Source organism: Sapajus apella, unplaced genomic scaffold (genome assembly GCF_009761245.1).
Source record: "Sapajus apella isolate SASKATOON/1434 unplaced genomic scaffold, GSC_monkey_1.0 scaffold152, whole genome shotgun sequence".
In the NCBI taxonomy this organism is placed as follows: Eukaryota; Metazoa; Chordata; class Mammalia; order Primates; family Cebidae; genus Sapajus; species Sapajus apella.
The window spans coordinates 1,694,518-1,711,180 of record NW_022437092.1 but is presented as its reverse complement, the minus strand read 5'-3'; the positions used below and the strand labels follow the sequence as shown (position 1 = coordinate 1,711,180).

The 16,663-nt window shown below is 58.7% G+C and overlaps 2 protein-coding genes across 8 annotated transcripts in view; one reads left to right on the top strand and one right to left on the bottom strand.

The window, feature by feature from the left end:
* RFX1 (regulatory factor X1) overlaps positions 1-8,731 on the top strand; it is a 47,608-nt gene extending 38,877 nt beyond the window's left edge. For 6 of the 7 annotated variants that reach the window (XM_032265863.1, XM_032265864.1, XM_032265861.1 and 3 more), the window contains 11 exons: positions 724-843; positions 935-1,050; positions 3,174-3,292; positions 3,393-3,502; positions 4,140-4,291; positions 4,375-4,472; positions 6,210-6,359; positions 6,475-6,683; positions 6,950-7,103; positions 7,188-7,233; positions 7,375-8,731. In XM_032265863.1, coding sequence (XP_032121754.1) covers positions 724-843; positions 935-1,050; positions 3,174-3,292; positions 3,393-3,502; positions 4,140-4,291; positions 4,375-4,472; positions 6,210-6,359; positions 6,475-6,683; positions 6,950-7,103; positions 7,188-7,233; positions 7,375-7,544 — 1,444 coding nt within the window. In that variant the 3' untranslated portion in view covers positions 7,545-8,731. The remainder of the gene's footprint in view (positions 1-723; positions 844-934; positions 1,051-3,173; positions 3,293-3,392; positions 3,503-4,139; positions 4,292-4,374; positions 4,473-6,209; positions 6,360-6,474; positions 6,684-6,949; positions 7,104-7,187; positions 7,234-7,374) is intronic. The other variant, XM_032265867.1, reaches the window with a different exon arrangement.
* Positions 8,732-8,799: 68 nt separating this feature from the next.
* Positions 8,800-16,636, bottom strand: DCAF15 (DDB1 and CUL4 associated factor 15). Its single transcript, XM_032265877.1, has 13 exons — positions 16,472-16,636; positions 14,633-14,730; positions 14,409-14,544; positions 13,494-13,600; positions 13,251-13,390; positions 12,984-13,154; positions 10,691-11,122; positions 10,500-10,591; positions 10,279-10,407; positions 10,098-10,183; positions 9,776-9,880; positions 9,590-9,705; positions 8,800-9,285 (listed from the first exon to the last, which is right to left on the bottom strand). The coding sequence occupies exons 1-13, from the start codon at positions 16,601-16,603 to the stop codon at positions 9,230-9,232; spliced, it is 1,800 nt and encodes a 599-aa protein (XP_032121768.1). The 5' UTR covers positions 16,604-16,636; the 3' UTR covers positions 8,800-9,229.
* Between the last annotated feature and the right edge of the window lie 27 nt (positions 16,637-16,663).

The following is a 16,663-nucleotide window of genomic DNA, read 5'->3' as shown; positions in this document are numbered from 1 at the left end:
TCTCTACTAAAAATACAAAAAATTAGCCGAGCGTGGTGGCAGGCACCTATAATCCCAGTAGGAGGCTGAGACAGGAGAATTGCTTCAACTCAAGAGGCAGAGGTTGCAGTGAAGCTGAGAGCATGCCACTACACTCCAGCCTGGGTGACAGTGTGAGTGTGACTCTGTCTCCAAAAAAAAAAAAAAATTATTTTTAGTAGAGGCAGGGTTTCTCTATGTTGACGAGGCTCGTCTCGAACTCCTGTCCACAAATGATCCACCTGCCTTGGTCTCCGAAAGTGCTGGGATTACAGCCATGAGTCACCACGCCCAGTCCGCACGTGCCATTTACGTGACTTGTTTCAGATTGTTCTGGTCCGTCTGCAATGCTCGTACCTTGATGATGCGGGGTTGAACCTAGTCAGTGCTAAATCAGAGCCTGTGAATCAGTGAATTCACGTGGGAAGGAACAAGGAGCCATCTGCCCCTCTCTTCCTCTCCTTTGCAACCCCATGGCTGCCCCCTGCTCATCTCTTGGTTCCTGTTCCCAGGTTCAGTGTCACCCCATTCAGTCATTGATACCCACTGCCCCTGTGCCTCTTCAGTACAGCATCCCCAGCTCTGCAGGGCAGGGTTCTCTCCATCTGTCCCCCTAATAGAGAAGATGGGTATGCTGTGAGGCACTCCATACCCTGCTAGCCAGCAGACCCCTAGCCCAGCCCTTACCCTCCACCTTCCTCCCAGGGGCAACTCCAAGTACCACTACTATGGCCTGCGAATCAAGGCCAGCTCACCCCTGTTGCGGCTGATGGAGGACCAGCAGCACATGGCCATGCGGGGCCAGCCCTTCTCACAGAAGCAGAGGTAAGAGAGCAGGGCTGGACCCGGGGCAGAGGAGGCAGGGAAGGACATGCAGGCCATCCCCCAGCTGGCCCGCCTGCCCATTCTCCTCCAGGCTCAAGCCTATCCAGAAGATGGAAGGCATGACCAACGGCGTGGCGGTAGGGCAGCAGCAGAGCACAGGGCTGTCGGACATCAGTGCGCAGGTGCAGCAGTACCAGCAGTTCCTGGGTGAGAGCTCCCGCCCCCACCTGTGCAGGCGGCTCCCAAAGCCAGGTGGCAGCCTCTGAGCCAGGGGAGGGCTTGGTGAGAGATGCCTGAGGACCAGCAGGGGTTGCGTGAGACATCACAGTCTCTGTCCACAGTGACAATTCTGTCTCCAGAATTTTTCTTCAAGGTAGATTCTCATTTCTTTCAATGCAAAGCATTTCTCTGGGGTTCTGGGCTTTCTAGTCAATCCCCTTTTGCTACATGAGATTTTATTTTATTTTTGAGATGAAGTCTCGCTCTGTCACCCAGGCTGGAGTGTAATGGCCTGATCTCAGCTCACTGCAATCTCCACCTCCCAGGTTCAAGCGATTTCTCCTGCCTCAGCCTCCTGAGTAGCTGGGATTACAGGCACCTGCCACCACCCATAGCTAATTTTTTTATTTTTAGTAGAGACGGGGTTTTACCATGTTGGTCAGGCTGGTTTCGAACTCCTGACCTCGTGATCCGCCTGCCTCAGCCTCCCAAAGTGCAGGTGTGAGCCATCGCACCCAACCGAGATTTTATTTTTTAATTTTTGTTTTTATTTTTTGAGACAGATTCTCTCTGTTGCCGAGGCTAGAGTGCAATGGCACCATCCTGGCTCACCACAACCTCCACCTCCTGGGTTCAAGCGATTCTCCTGCCTCAGCCTCCTGAGTAGCTGGGACTATAGGCATGTGCAACCATGCTCGGTTAATTTTGGTATTTTTAGTAGAGATGGGGTTTCACCACATTGGCTAGGCTGGTCTTGAACCCCTGACTTCAAGTGATTCTCCCCGCTTGGCCTCCCAAAGTGCTGGGATTACAGGCCTGAGCCACCGCACCTGACCTACATGAGATTTCAGATCCTACCCAGATGGACATGGTTACTTGTTAGAGATGTGATGGGGCAGGTCCTCCTCCTTCGTGAGTCCTGTGGAGGCCGCTCCTTTTCCCATCTAGGTATCCCACAGCCATGGTGTCCATGAGGGGGGCGGGAGGGGGGGCAAGTGCCATGCTAGGACCACTCACTCGCTCAGAAGGCAGGTGTGTACCCAGTGTTTCTAAAAGTAAGCTTTAAAAAAAAAAAAAAAAGGCCAGGTACGGTGGCTCACATCTGTAATCCCAGCACTTGGGGAGGCTGAGGCAGGAGGAATCGTTTGAGGTCAAGAGTTCGAGACCAGCCTGGCCAACATGGTGAAACTCTGCCTCTACTAAAAATACCAAAATAAGCCAGGCGTGGTGGTGGGTGCCTGTAATTCCAGCTACTCAGGAGGCTGAGGCAGGAGAACTGCTTGAACAAGGGAGTGAGCCTTGATCACTGGTAGCAGTGAGCCAAGATCGTGCCACTGCATTCCAGCCTGGGTGACAGAGTGAGTGAAACTCTGTCTCAAGAAAATAAAAAAGGCCAGGTACAGTGGCTCATGCATGGAATCCAATCATTTTGGAAGGCCAAGGCGGGAAAAATTGCTTGTCCAGGAGTTTGAGACCAGACTGGGCGACATAGCAAGATCCCTCCCCTCCCTTTAAAAAAAAAAAAAAAAAGACAAAGTAAAAATCCATGAAAACAAGGCCAAAGGATGCTAAGTAAACAAGCAAACCCTTGGAGCTCATAGTCCAGCCACACATCCTCAATCCTGAGCACATAACAACTAATTTCCTCATCTGCTTAGGAGGCCTCGATGTCCTACGTGTCCCTTCTGTGCCTGGGGACCTAGAGGAGGGTGGAGAACAATTCTTTTGGCAGAGTTGAGGGGGCATCCCCAGGGTGACTCTCCATGGCTAGTCCCCACTTGGGGGCAGAGTCCTGTGGTCCTGACTGCACCCTGGGGGCCACCCACTCCCTGGCCAGGTGGGTGCAGGGTTGCAGCCGAGACTCAAAGGCCCGTGTCCTGAGGGCTGGTACAAGACCCTCCTGTCCTCTCTGCCAAAGGAGCATGGGCTCTCAAGTTCTCCCTGTCCTCGGCCCCTCGCCAGGCACTCGCCTCCTCCCCCGCCACCATGCTTTGTCCCTCACAGGCACATGGGGGACCCCGGCCTGGCGGAAAGGTGGTGACAACTCAGTGGGACCCCAGGGTGGGCCGGCAGGTGGGACAAAGGGCCTCATGGTTTTCCCCGGCCCCCAGATGCCTCTCGGAGCCTCCCTGACTTCACAGAGCTCGACCTCCAGGGCAAAGTGCTGCCCGAGGGTGTCGGACCTGGGGACATCAAAGCCTTCCAGGTCCTGTACCGGGAACACTGTGAGGTAGGGCGGCCAGGTGGGCAGGCGAGTGGGCGGGGATGCGGCCACAGCATGAGAGGGCCACACTGCCGCCAGCCTCCCTGAGCCTTCGCCTCTGCCGCAGGCCATCGTCGATGTCATGGTGAACCTGCAGTTCACCCTGGTGGAGACGCTGTGGAAGACCTTCTGGAGGTACAACCTCAGCCAGCCCAGCGAGGCGCCGCCACTGGCCGTGTGAGTATTGCCCAGCGACACGGGAAGGGCTGGGGGGAGGAGGGCATGACCCCCAGATGATTTTGATACCCAGGGTTGGGGCACCTGGGTTGTCCCCTGCAGTTTCTGGGGTGCACATGCCCCTGACTGTGTAGAATGTGTGTGTGTAACCGCCCAGCGCTCAGGGCCAGGGGTGGCGTGCCTGAGCAAGCCCACACGTGGGGCACGGCACCATCCCTGCCTAGAGTGGTGGGTTCTGGGATCTGTTTGACCCCTGGATCCCATCCCACCCCTTGGGCCTGTGCCAGCCGGACCCTGGGGATCCTTGGGAGGCAGGGGTGCTTACCTGACCCTGGGCAGGGGATGGGGGTACCTGTGCACTTCTGACACTGGGGGCAGGGCCACAGACTGCCCCAGTGACCCTGGCTTGGGGACAGGGTGTACTTGTGCTGTTATAGCACTTGGGACAGGACCATAGAGTGCCCCAGTGACCCAGGGTTGGGGTTAGGGGGTACCTGTGCCTTCTGACGCTGGGAGTAGAAATACAGAGTGCCCCAGTGACCCTGGGTTGGGAACAAGGGGGTACCTGTTCCCTTCTGACAATGGAGTCAGGACCGTAGAGTGCCCCAGTGACCCGGGGTGGGGTGGGTACCCACAGGCATGACGAGGCCGAGAAGCGGCTGCCCAAAGCCATCCTGGTGCTCCTCTCCAAGTTTGAGCCCGTGCTCCAGTGGACCAAGCACTGTGACAACGTGCTGTACCAGGGCCTGGTGGAAATTCTCATCCCCGACGTGCTGCGGCCCATCCCCAGTGAGTGCTCGGCCTCCTTGGCATCCCCTGGCACACACATGCCCACCCTGCCCTGACCGCCCCCTCATTGCCTCCGCCCACAGGTGCCTTGACCCAAGCAATCCGGAACTTTGCCAAGAGCCTGGAGAGCTGGCTCACCCACGCCATGGTCAACATCCCCGAGGAGATGCTGCGGGTGAAGGTGAGGGTGTGGAGGGTCCCTTCCTCCTAGCTCTGGGGCTTAGGCCTCGTCTCCTCTGCTCCCAATGGCAGGAAGATTTGTTCCCACACCTGTTTTGGGGATGCTGCCCGTCAGGAAAGGGGAAGTCTCCTCTGCCTTGGGGAGTGCCCTGGGTGTCGTCTTTATAAACCAGTGTCCTCCAGCACCCACTTCTGAAATGCAAACTTTTTGTGGTGGTATTGTACTCAACACAGCATCTTTAAAAAATAAAAACCAACTGCAAATGTACAGTAGTTCCCTATTCAGACAAGCCTTGCTAGAAAGTGCCCCAGGTGTGCAGAAAGAGAAGCTTCAGAAAGCCGACAGCATCTGTAAGGAAACGTAATACTTGTCGTTTTCATCAATACTGCACATTCGCTGACTACTTAGATGTTAGGAGTTTGGTGGGATGTGCTTGGGCAACAAAACGAAACAAAAAGCCGCCACTGGACACAGGGCGGAGACGGGCCTGCGGAGACAGCAGACGCCAGAACCAGGAGAAGAACCGGCAAGACTCACGCATTCATGTATTCACCCAACCTCCTTCTCATACACAGCAATGAACCAGGTGGACAAAACCCCGGTCCTCTCCCAAGCTGAGATTCCAGGGTATGAAAGAAAACGAGGCGGAGCGCAGTGGCTCATGCCGTAATCCCAGCACTTTGGGAGGCCGAGCCAGGCAGATTACTTGAGGTCAGATCAATCGAGACCAGCCTGGCCAACATGGTGAAACCCCTTCTCTACTTAAAATATAAAAATTAGCCAGGCATAGTTGTGTGTGTGCCTGTGGTCCCAGCTCCTCAGGAGGCTGAGGCACAAGAATCGCTTGAACCCGGGAAGCAGAGGTTGCAGTGAGTCAAGATTATGTCACTGCACTCCAGCCTGGGTGACAGAGGGAGATTTCTGAGACTCAGTCTCAAAAAAAAAAAAAAATCGTTTACCAAAGCAGTGTTTACCCTTTCTACCGCAGTGCCCTCCATATTTCCTATTGTGTACTTTTCCTTAAAAAACCAAAAAAAAAAATCAGGCGCGGTGTCTCATGCCTGTAATCCCAGCATTTTGGGAGGCGAGGTGGGTGGATCATGAGGTCAGGAGTTCGAGACCAGCCTGGTCAACATGGTGAAACCCCATCTCTACTAAAAATACAAAAATCATGCAAATATGTAGGGCATAATTTTAAAAAATATAAAAATCAGCCGGGTATGGTGGCGGGCACCTGTAATCCCAGCTACTCGGGAGACTGAGTCAGAAGTCACTTGAGGTTGCAGTGAGCTGAGATCGTGCCACTGCACTCCAGCCTGGGCAACAGAGCGTGACTCTGTCTAAAAAAAAAAAAAAATTGGCTCTTTCCGGCCGGTGGCTCAGTCCCAACAGTTTGGGAGGCAGAGGCAGGATGATGACTTGAAGCCAGAAGTTTGAGACGAACAACATGGTGAGACCCTGTCTCAATTTTTTTTTTTTTTTTTAATTTAAAAAAATTTAAAATACTATGCCCTGGTCAGAACACAATAAATTAAATTGGGGAGAAGGGCGGCGCTTGTGAGTGTACACCCAAAGTTTGAAGGTTCCAACCCTTCTGTCTCCCAACAGAAGTAGTGAGGCACATCCCTCCTTTTTTAGCAAAAAGGAAACAGGCTTGGAGAGGTTGCAGCGAGGTGGGGCTAGGGCTGGCGAGCTGGGGTTCCTCGGAAGGAGCAAGCCCCCCATCCCTGCACGCAGGTGGCCGCGGCCGGCGCCTTCGCGCAGACACTGCGGCGCTACACGTCTCTCAACCACCTGGCGCAGGCAGCGCGCGCTGTGCTGCAGAACACCGCGCAGATCAATCAGATGCTGAGCGACCTCAACCGCGTGGACTTCGCCAACGTGCAGGTGAGCGCGGGGCAGGGCGGGGCGGGTGAGCAAGGGGCAGCCCGGCGGGGCGTTCCAGGCCGGGGTGATGGCGGCTGAGCCCTGGGCACCTGCCCGTCCGCCCGCTGTGCCCCAGGAACAGGCCTCCTGGGTGTGCCGCTGCGAGGACCGCGTGGTGCAGCGGCTGGAGCAGGACTTCAAGGTGACGCTGCAGCAGCAGAACTCGCTGGAGCAGTGGGCGGCCTGGCTGGACGGTGTGGTGAGCCAGGTGCTCAAGCCCTACCAGGGCAGCGCCGGCTTCCCCAAGGCCGCCAAACTCTTCCTCCTCAAGTGGTCCTTCTACAGGTGCGCTTGCGGTGGGATCGGGCCTGGGCGGCACCAGGGAAGTCCCCACGTCCCTGGGGGGCTCAGGTACTCTTCTGCAAAGACCCGAGCCTGCAGGCGGGCTGGCTGGGGCCCTGGACTCTCTACCATGTTCACCCTAGGGAAGTCTGTGCGGGATCCAGGCTGAGTCGCTGAGCTGGTGCGAGGCCGGGCGCATCTTGGTGGGGAGGGGGCAAGGGGTTGAGCGGGACGGGGCCTGACTGTCTTCTCTCCGTTGTCCTCCCCAGCTCCATGGTGATACGGGACCTGACCCTGCGCAGCGCGGCCAGCTTCGGCTCCTTCCACCTCATCCGGCTGCTTTACGACGAGTACATGTACTACCTGATCGAGCACCGTGTAGCCCAGGCCAAGGGCGAAACCCCCATCGCCGTCATGGGCGAGGTGCGCACGGCAGGGAACTGCGGCCGTGCGAGCAGAGTGCCAGGCAGCAGGACCCTCATCCTTATTCTTCTCTCTTCCCTCTAGTTCGCCAATCTGGCCACCTCCCTGAATCCCCTGGACCCCGACAAAGGTAGGTGAAGCGTGTTCCCACCCAGGGAGCGGGGTCGTGGGGCTGGCAGACAATCGAGGGGCTAGGGTGGAGGAGGAAGCCGCGGGGCCCCGGGGGTCGTTGCCACCACCCCCTGAGCCGGACTTGGTCCCTGTGCCCCAGACGAGGAGGAGGAAGAGGAGGAGGAGAGCGAGGATGAGCTGCCGCAGGACATCTCGCTGGCAGCCGGTAGCGAGTCTCCCGCGCTGGGCCCAGAGGCCCTGGAGCCTCCGGCTAAGCTGGCGCGGACTGACGCGCGTGGCCTCTTCGTGCAGGCGCTGCCATCCAGCTAAGCCCTTGGCCTCCCCATCCTACCTGCCCCCGTCACCCCTCCACACCAGGGTCCCTCACAGCTTCTGTGGCTTCGTGGTCACCGCTCCAGCCTCTGCCAGGGCAGGGAGGGGGCCTCCGAGACAGGGAAGGTCGGGGGAGGGCCCCCCTCCCCCATGGGGCCGGCACAATCAGCGGGCTGGGCGGAGCCGCAGCTGCAAACTCTTGACACAAAAGACGTGCCTTAAGGAACCCGCCGCGTGCCCAGGTGTCCCGCAGGGCATCCACCTCGGCCCCTTGCCCCCCTACCCCACCGCAGGCCGGCCCCTTGCCCCCCTACCCCACCGCAGGCCGCAGCATCTTCCCCCCAGCCCCGTCCTCCCGTCACCCCAGGGGGCAGGCAGGCAGGCCCCCTCCAGTGCAAAACTGTTAACTTATTCAGCTCGCTGGCTTTGCACAGCCTGTCCTGGGCCCAGCCCTGAGCCTCGGGCCGGCGCAGGTGGGCGTCACTTGGGGACACCCCCACTGTCAGCAGCAACCCCGGTACCCCCTACCCCCCGCAACCCCACTGCTTCCCCTTCTTGGTATTAAGTGCAATTAAAGCCGTGGGTGTCGCATCTTCTCCAGCGCTGGGCCCTCCCTTGCCCCCAAGCCCGAGAAGGGGGCATTGCTCGGCCTGGCTGGGAGGGGGGCGGCAGGGGGCATGGCCTCCAGCTTCCAAAGAGCCACGGGGCCGGGGAATGCCCGCACACCACAGCCCCTGCGCCCCGCTATCCGCCGCTGGTTTGTAATGGAACCTTCTCTGTGCTATGTTCCCGGAGACCGTGCTCCTCCATGCCGTGCACCCCCTGCCCCCATGACTATTGTGCGATTTGTGAGCGCCGCCCAAGCGGAGTTGGTAACTTGTTGGGTTTTTTTCCAACCATCATGGCCTTATCTGTTCCAGTTTTCTCAGTGTTTTCAACCTGTGAGATAAATGTTTATGGCAAGAAAAAGGAAAAAAAAGGCAATCTGACCTATTGTATAAAAATCACTATTTTGTGTGCTCCGCGTGCTACAGCTTTTGGGGCGGCCCTGCCCAGTCCCCGCGCCCACGGGCTCCCCCTCCCGGCAGTGAGTGTCCACGTGTGTGGTAGTCTAGTGTGCCGAGCTGTTTTCTACCTTTTTGTAGTCTTTCTTAAACAATAAATTCCGCTGTGGTATTTGTCTACTGCTGACTTGCTGGGCTCTGGGGGGGCCGTGGGGCGGGGGCTCCAGGCTGCAGTTATGGGGCCTCAATGAGGTTCAGAAATTAAAACATTTATTACATTAAGAACGGAATGGGAATGGCCAGGAGGTTGCTGGCCTGGGTGGGGAGGCTGGAGGCAGAAGGGCAGGGGGGAACGGGGTCCATTCGGCCTCCCCGAGGGCAATGTCCACAGCTGTAGCCGAGCAAACGGGCGAATGCATGAGGGGCCAGGCCCATGCCCAGCTTGGGGCGAAGGCGGGGCATTCGGGCTGGTGGGGCAGTGGGCACCCTCTCTCGGCCCCTTCCCAACTTAAATAGGCATAAATAAAGTGTCCAGACCCTCGGGCCACCAGGGGCTGCTCTGCCCAGCCCTGTTCCGCAGCCTAACACTAGTGCCGGTCATCAGTCGGTGGGCCAGCCGGCCGGGAAGAGGCCACCCCGGGGAGGTAGTTGGAGTCAGTGTCCGGGGCGGCCCGGCCCTCACAGCACGATCCACGTGTATCGCTCGCTGTCTGCCAGAACCTTCAGAGAGCACCCTGCAGGGACAGGTGAGGAAAAGGCATGTCCAGCCCTGAGGCTGCACCCTCACCTGACTGGCTTCTGGGCCAGAAGGTAGGGACCCTGCTGAGTTGTCCTCCACCTCTAGTCTGCAGCATGAAGCAGTGACCGGCTCCCAGGCCCTACACCTTCAGGGTCCCTGAGCTGGGCCTGGCCTGGGCCGCCCTCTCCTCGCCCCGATTCCAGCCTTCCCACCCATTTCATCAGTGCTCAGGAATCAGTGCCTGGTTGAGGGCAAGTGTCCTCGGGGGCCCTGACCATGGCGGGGTCGTCGAACCCCACCTTTGTGCAGCGCCTCGTTGGTCATCCTGTTGACGTAGCGGCCGCTGCTCTCGGGCACTAGCCACTTCATGACCATGTCCACGCAGCTCTTGCGGTAGGAGCTCCAGACGCTGCCGCTGCGGGGCCAGGGGGTGAGTGGCTCTCATGGCCTGGCCGCCCCGACCCTGCCCCCCAGCCCTGCCTCACCTGGTCTGCCCTTTGACTTCGGTGAGGTCGCCCACACTGACCGTCTCAAAGATGCCTGTGTTGAGATCCCATGCTACCTTGAGGCTGGTGTGATAGGTCTTTGGTCTGCAGTGGAGAGGGACAGAGGACAAGCGCTGGTACGGCCTGGCTCCTGAACCAGGCCCCATGCCACCTTGAGGGGTTTTTGTCTTTGGAGCAGCTATAGAGGGGGCCAGCCAGGTTGCGGCACAGCGAGGGCCTTCTCCTGTCCCCACGCCCCCACCCTGAAGTGTCTGCAAGTGGCACCCCTGATGGACAAGGAGGGCAGGGTCCCCATGCTCACCGGAGCTGGCCCTCCTCAGTGGGGGACGGGAAGGCCAGGAGCAGCAGGCCAATGTTGATAAGGACCTGGTTGGTTTCTGGGCAGACCTGGAGCGACGGGGCGGGGGGTGGACGACACCAGCTCCTGAGCATGACCCAGAGTAAGGGAGGCCCTAGACCCACCTTGCCCGCCCTGGGCCCACCTCTAGAATGACTATGTCGTAGTCACTGAAAGAACAGAACTGGTGGCCCCAGGTGGCGTCATGGCGGATGACCTCATTGATGACATATTCGAAGTCCAGTGTGAGCTGCTCCACTGTCAGGTACTGGCCCTGTGGGCGAGGGGGCGGCACAGAGGATAGTGCCAACCATCCCCCAGCAGTTCCCAGGGGCTGCCCTCGGCCTGCCCACCACCTGCACCCACCTGGGCAGCAGTCCGCTCCCGCATGGGCCGCAGGTTTCGGCCATGAAGATCGGTCACCACGAAGGGCAGGGAGATCTTGTCGTCCTCGAACTCTGGGGAGGCAGGAAGTGGGGGTGGGGTGGAGGGAGGCCAGGGCCCCCTAGGTTGGCCTTCCCATTCCAGGCCCTGCCGCAGACCTGCTCCCTGCTCACCATCCTCCGGCTCCGTCCCCTCTCCGGACTCCAGCACATAGTACAGCTTGGTGTAATTGACGTAGCCAGGCTCAGGGGCAGGCGCCTCCGAGGCAGAGGGGCTGTCCCGGGGTGCCGCCTCCCCACCCAAGGCTGGGGCCTCAGAGTGTGCACGGCAGTGGCTGCCAGACGGTCCTGGACACGGGGCAGGCCGGGCTTCCTCAGGGGCCCCACCCTTGGCCTCTTTGGCCCGGCGAAAGATGTCAGCCACAAACTCCTTAGCTTTGGCGATGGCGGGTGAGGTCTCAGGAGACCCAGAACGGGCTGGGGCCGCGTCAGGGCAGAAGATAGGGAGGGCAGGGGGCACCTCTGGGCTCTGGGGCTCAGGGGGGCTGGCAGGCGCTGGGGGGCAGGTGCTGTGGTCATACAGGATTTGGCAGAAACTCCTGTCACCTGGAAGAAGAGATCGGGGTGGAGAAGTGTCAGTAAACCTGTTCAAGTCTGGGGCACTCCCAGCCTCGCTCAGTGTCCCCAGAGGTTTTCAGAAACCCACCTTGAGGAGACGACTCTAGGAGACTTGGCTATGCTGAGATCAGTTTGAAACACCCAGAAGGGGAAAGACTTTTCCACGCATGCACACCACGCACACATGCATGCAGACGTTCGTTCAAACCCCCCTTTTATTTTTTTTGAGACAGAGTTTCATTATTGTTGCCCAGGCTGGAGCGCAGTATCATGATCTCGTCTCACTGCAACCTCCACCTCCCGGGTTCAAGTGCTTCTCCTGCCTCAGCCTCCCAAGTAACTGGGACTACAGGCGTGTGCTACCACGCCCGGCTATTTGTATTTTTAGTAGAGACAGCGTTTCACCACGTTGGTCAGGCTGGTCTCGAACTCCTGACTTTGTGATCCACCCGCCTCAGCCTCCCAAAGTGTTGGGATTACAGGGCATGAGTCACCACGCCAGGCATCAAGCCCCTTTTTCTTTTTCTTCCTGAGACAGAGTTTCGCTCTTTTTGCCCAGGCTGGAGTGTGTTGGCACAATCTTGGCTCACCGTACCCTCCGCCTCCCAGGTTCAAGAGATTCTCCTGCCTCAGCCTCCCGAGTAGCTGGAATTACAGACATGCACCACCACACCAGCTAATTTTGTATTTTTAGTAGAGTCGGGTTTCTCCATGTTGGTCAGGCTGGTCTTGAACTCCCTGACCTCAGGTGATCCACCCACCTCAGCCTCCCAAAGTGCTGGGATTACAGGCATGAGCCACCGTGCCTGGCCTAAAACGTCTTCTGACACATGCTCAGTGGATGCACACACAGAGACCTTCATTGGTGCTTCACAGATACCCCCAACGCCCCCCACCTTCTAACTCCCCAATCCCACGGAGGGTTCTTCAGGTGGCCCCCAGCTCTCCCTCAGCAGCCCTAGACATACGGATCCAATGGGAGAGACCCGGGCACAGGGCAGCTGGGTCTGTCAGTCACAATTCTGTTACCAAGTGGCCCCCAGGACCCCCTCCCTCCCATTGCTGCACTGTCAAGGGCCTATCTTGTGGTTTTCACTGGCATCTTTCCGACATCAAAGATGTAAAGCAAGTGCCTGCCCATGAACCATGCCCCGAGATATCACGAGTGTTTCTCTTTTTCAGAGAAAGGAGCGCTTCCCCGTCCAGCACAGCCGCTGCTAGCCACCTGTGGCCACTTCAAGTTAGCTATAATGAAATCCATCACAGGCTGGGCGCGGTGGCGCACACCTGTAATCCCATGGCTTTGGGAGATTGAGGTGAGTGGATCCCTTGAGGTCAGGAGTTTGAGACCAGCCAGACCAACATGGTGAAACCCTGTCTCTACTAAAAATACAAAAATTAGCCAGGTGTGATGGCAGGTGCCTATAATCCCAGCTATTAGGGAGGCTGAGGCAGGAGAATCTCTTGAGCCTGGGAGGTGGAGGCTGCAGTGAGCGGAGATCGTGCCTCTATACTCCAGCCTGGGCGACAGAGCGAGACTCCATCTCAAAAAAAAAAAAACAAAGTAACAAAAGCTCGGTTCCTCGGTCACATGAGCCACAATCCAAGTGGCTCCTGGAGGCAGCCATGGTGGACAACGCAGATATGGGACATCTCGGCCACGGGAAAGATCCCTCGGGCAGGGCTGTGGAGGGCGTGGCCATTTTTGGACCCCTGCATTCCTGCCCCCAGGCTGTGTGACCTAGGGGAGCAGGCTCTACCTCTCTGTGCCTGGGACCCGTCTGTGTGGTGGGGTAGGGAGAGGCTGGCCTCACGCACTGCTGGGCTGCCATAAGCCCCCAGGGCCTACCTGCCGAGTGGACAGAGACAGCGCAGGCCACCAGGGAGTAGCTGGTGTTGAGCAGCACCACCTGGTCCTTCTTGAGCTGGAAGGCGGGCTGGAAGGTGGGAAAGGGGTAGACCACCTGGTACTTGGTGTGCAGCATGAAGCCGTGCCGCAGGCACTGTGCATTTGGATCTCCTACAACAACACACGCCACAGCAGCTCACACTCGGCCCAGAGAAGGGAGGCAGCGGGGATGGGGGCAGGTCGCCCTCACCCCCTTGGTCCCCTCACCTGGGTGGGCCCGGCTGGCATCCTGGCAAGCAGCACAGCGGCCCGGCGGTGGCACCGCCACGGTGCTGACGTAGATGTCACGGTGATTCTCATCGCTCATCATCATCATATTCATGAGCATCCCATTAGCCGAGCGGGTACTGGGGGCCGGCATACCCTCAGCAGCCTGGTCGGCGCCTGGGGGCCCCCGCTGCACACCCCCAGCCCCACCCAGCCATGGGTCCCCTAGGATTGGAGTCTCACTTGAAGCCGAAGACGATGACCTTAGAGGCATCGCTGGGCCACTCGCATACGGTCAGGTACAGGTCGCTGTAGATCTCCTCGTCCTGGAAGAGCCGGACCTGGCGGACCTGCGAAGCACGTTCAGGATCAGTGCCAGGCCAGGGTGGGATGCAGCCAATGGGAACGCTGTCTCAGTGGAGACTGCCCCAGGCACTGGTCCCAAGCCCAGCCCACCCTAAGGCCCATTCAGCTGAGTTCACCCATATGGTGAGGTTACAGCACCCAGCTCCTGGGAGGGGGGGTTCCAGGAGTCAAGGGTGAAAGCTAAAGCCAGGTGGCTTGGTCCTAATAAAGCTAAATGGCCTGAGCGGACATGTTCTATAGTTTTATACGCTGTGTGGAACCAAATTGAATTGCCCTATTTTTGAACCATAAAAATGGTAATTCCTTTTTTTTTTTTTTTTTTTTTGAGACAGTCTCACTCCGTAGCCTAGGCTGGAGTGCACCAGTGTGACCTTGGCTCACTGCAACCTCTGCCTCCCGGGTTCTAAGTGATTCTCCTGCCACAGCCTCCAGAGTAGTTGGGATTACAGGTGCACGCCATCATGCCTGGCTAATTTTATATTTTAAGTAGAGACAGGGTTTCACCATGTCCACCGGGCTGGTCTCAAACTCCTGACCTCAGGTGATCCACCCACCTCAGTCTCCCAAAGTGGTGGGACTACAGGTGTAAGCCACCATGCCTGGCCCTGGAATTTCATATGGTTGGATCTAACACACAGAATCTTGACAATGACCCCATGAGTACACGATGATCATTTTACACCCAAGGAATTCCTTTACACCAAGGAATCAGGACCCATGTCCTGCTGGGCCATGCTATCTGAAGGGCCAGCCTGGTGCTGAAGCCTCCCACGGGGGAGGGCCTGGCCCTACCAGCTTGAGCTTGCTGTGGACGTTGAACTCCCACCAGTACAGATGGTAGATGTAGAAGGAGAAGTCATCATCCCCACTGCTGCTGGTGTAGGAGAGGACGTAGCGGCCACATTTGGAGAAGCCCAGGAAGATGTGTCTGTGGGGGTGGAAAGGACACAGCAGCCAGGTCAGGGCAAACCCGCCACCCTCGCCCAACTGCCCCCCTGGCCCGGCCCCAGCCTCACCCTGCGTAAAGGAAGTCCTCATCCACGATGTTTTTGAGGGACACACAGACCCGGGGAGGCAGCTTCCGGAAGAGGCGAGGGGAGAGCTGTCCACTGATCTGGGGAAGGGGTGGTCAGGGCACTTCAGGCCCCATCTGCAGCCCCCAGCCCCCTCACCCAAGGGAGACAGGCAGAGCAGTTCTCACCGGATCCAGCCCGACCCAGCCCACCATAATGGTCAAAAGGAGGCCAAGCTCTGGAAGGTGGGAACAACCAAGGCAGATGGGCGAAACTGAAGCCAGGTGGACCTCACTTGAGCCTCCATCTCCACCAGAGACCCATGCCACACTTCAAGTTCCACACCACTTCAGCCTCAGGTCCCTCCTGCCTGAGCCCAGCATCACCGCCTAAAGAAGGCTCTCCAGTCACCCTGTCCCATGCTGGGCCACCTGCTTCCCTCCCTGAAGGCTGTCCCTAAGCTGTGGATATTCATCCTATTAAAGGAGGCTGGGACAGGGTCCTGACCTGCACCCATCTGTCCCCAACCCACCAGCCTTCAAACAAGGGGGCTCCTGCTCCCCAGGGCAGCTCTGGCCTCTGCTGGAGGCCAGTTGAGGCAGATAGAAGGGTGAGCCTAACCAGTGACCCAACTTCCCCTTCCCAATTAAGGGGGAGACACCTTCCATTGCCACCTTCCAATGGAATCCCTCAACCCCAAAACCTCACCATGGAAGGATATGGGGGGACTGACAGGCACAAGCCAGGCACAGGGATATCAGAGCAGCCTCAGTCTTGCTATGCAGGCTAACTGGGGAAACACAGCTCTGCCTTCAAGAGATTCCAATCTGATGGGATGAGTCCTGTCTGGGAAGTTCCCTGATGGGAGATAGCCCGGCTCTCAAGGAGGTCTCAGAGGTCTGCCTGATGGAGGAAACAGCCAGGCCAGCCAGGCCCAGGCCGAGAGAGGAGGCACAATCCCTGCCCAAGGAGCTTCCAAGCTAAGGGCGGAACCACAGCCAAGCCCAATGGAGCTCCCAGGCTAAAGGCGGAGACTGTCCCAGCCCAGGGAGCGCCCAGTCAAAAGGGGGAGACACAGCTTTGCCCTTAGGAAGCTATCAGCCTCGCGAAGAAGGCGCAGTCCCTGTCCACAGAGACACGGCTTTGCCCCAGTTACTTCCCACCTGCAGGAGATTCACATTTCTGCCCTTCAGAGCTCCCAAATTGATGGGGGAGAGAGACATCGTCTCCCAGCTCTGGGAGTTTCCAGTCTGATGGAGGAGACACAGCCTGCTTCGGTAACTCCCACTCTGCGGGGGAAGACTCGGCCCTATCCAGGGAGCTCCCACTTTCAATGGGGGAGGCCCACCCAGGTACAGGAACTCCCAGCTCCTTTGTGGTCGGAGCTCGGGCAGGGAGAGGAACACCAGGCGGAGGAAGCCCAAAGCCAGCGGCAGGGGCTCTGCAAAGGGGGCGGGAAGGTTCCATTGCCTAGGGGCCATGAGAGCAGGGCTTTGAAAAATGGATCTGAACCTGGATCGCTCCCCTCCTGATTCTCCCTGCGGCCTCTGGGGTCGCCTCCCTCTGAACCCCCTCCCCAGAGCCCCGCCCCCAACTCCCTCCATCCAAGCCCCTTTGCCGGTCACCCGACACAACCTCCAGCATCCAGGCCCCCGCCTGAGCCCCTTCCATCCAAGTCTTCTCCCCCGAGCCCCGCCCAGGCCCCTCATCCGAGCCCCCTCCCCTGGGGCCCCGCCCCCAACCCCTCACCCGCGAACGCCCTCCTCCCTCCGCCTCCCTAGTCCCTACTCCCCACCCTCCGGCGCACTCCCCACCCTCCGGCGCGCTCCCTCCAGGCCTCACCTTGACCCGCTCCAGCTGCTTGAGGACATGCTCCCGCCGTCGCCCTGCTGCCCTCTTCCCCCCGGCTCCCCCGGGGCCGCCGCCGCCGCTCCCAGCCCCGCTGTTCCGCTCCGATTTCGAGCTGGGCGCCATTTTCACCCCCTCCCTCCACTTCCGGAGCAACCGGCCCCTTCGCCCCACCCCTGCCGCCTC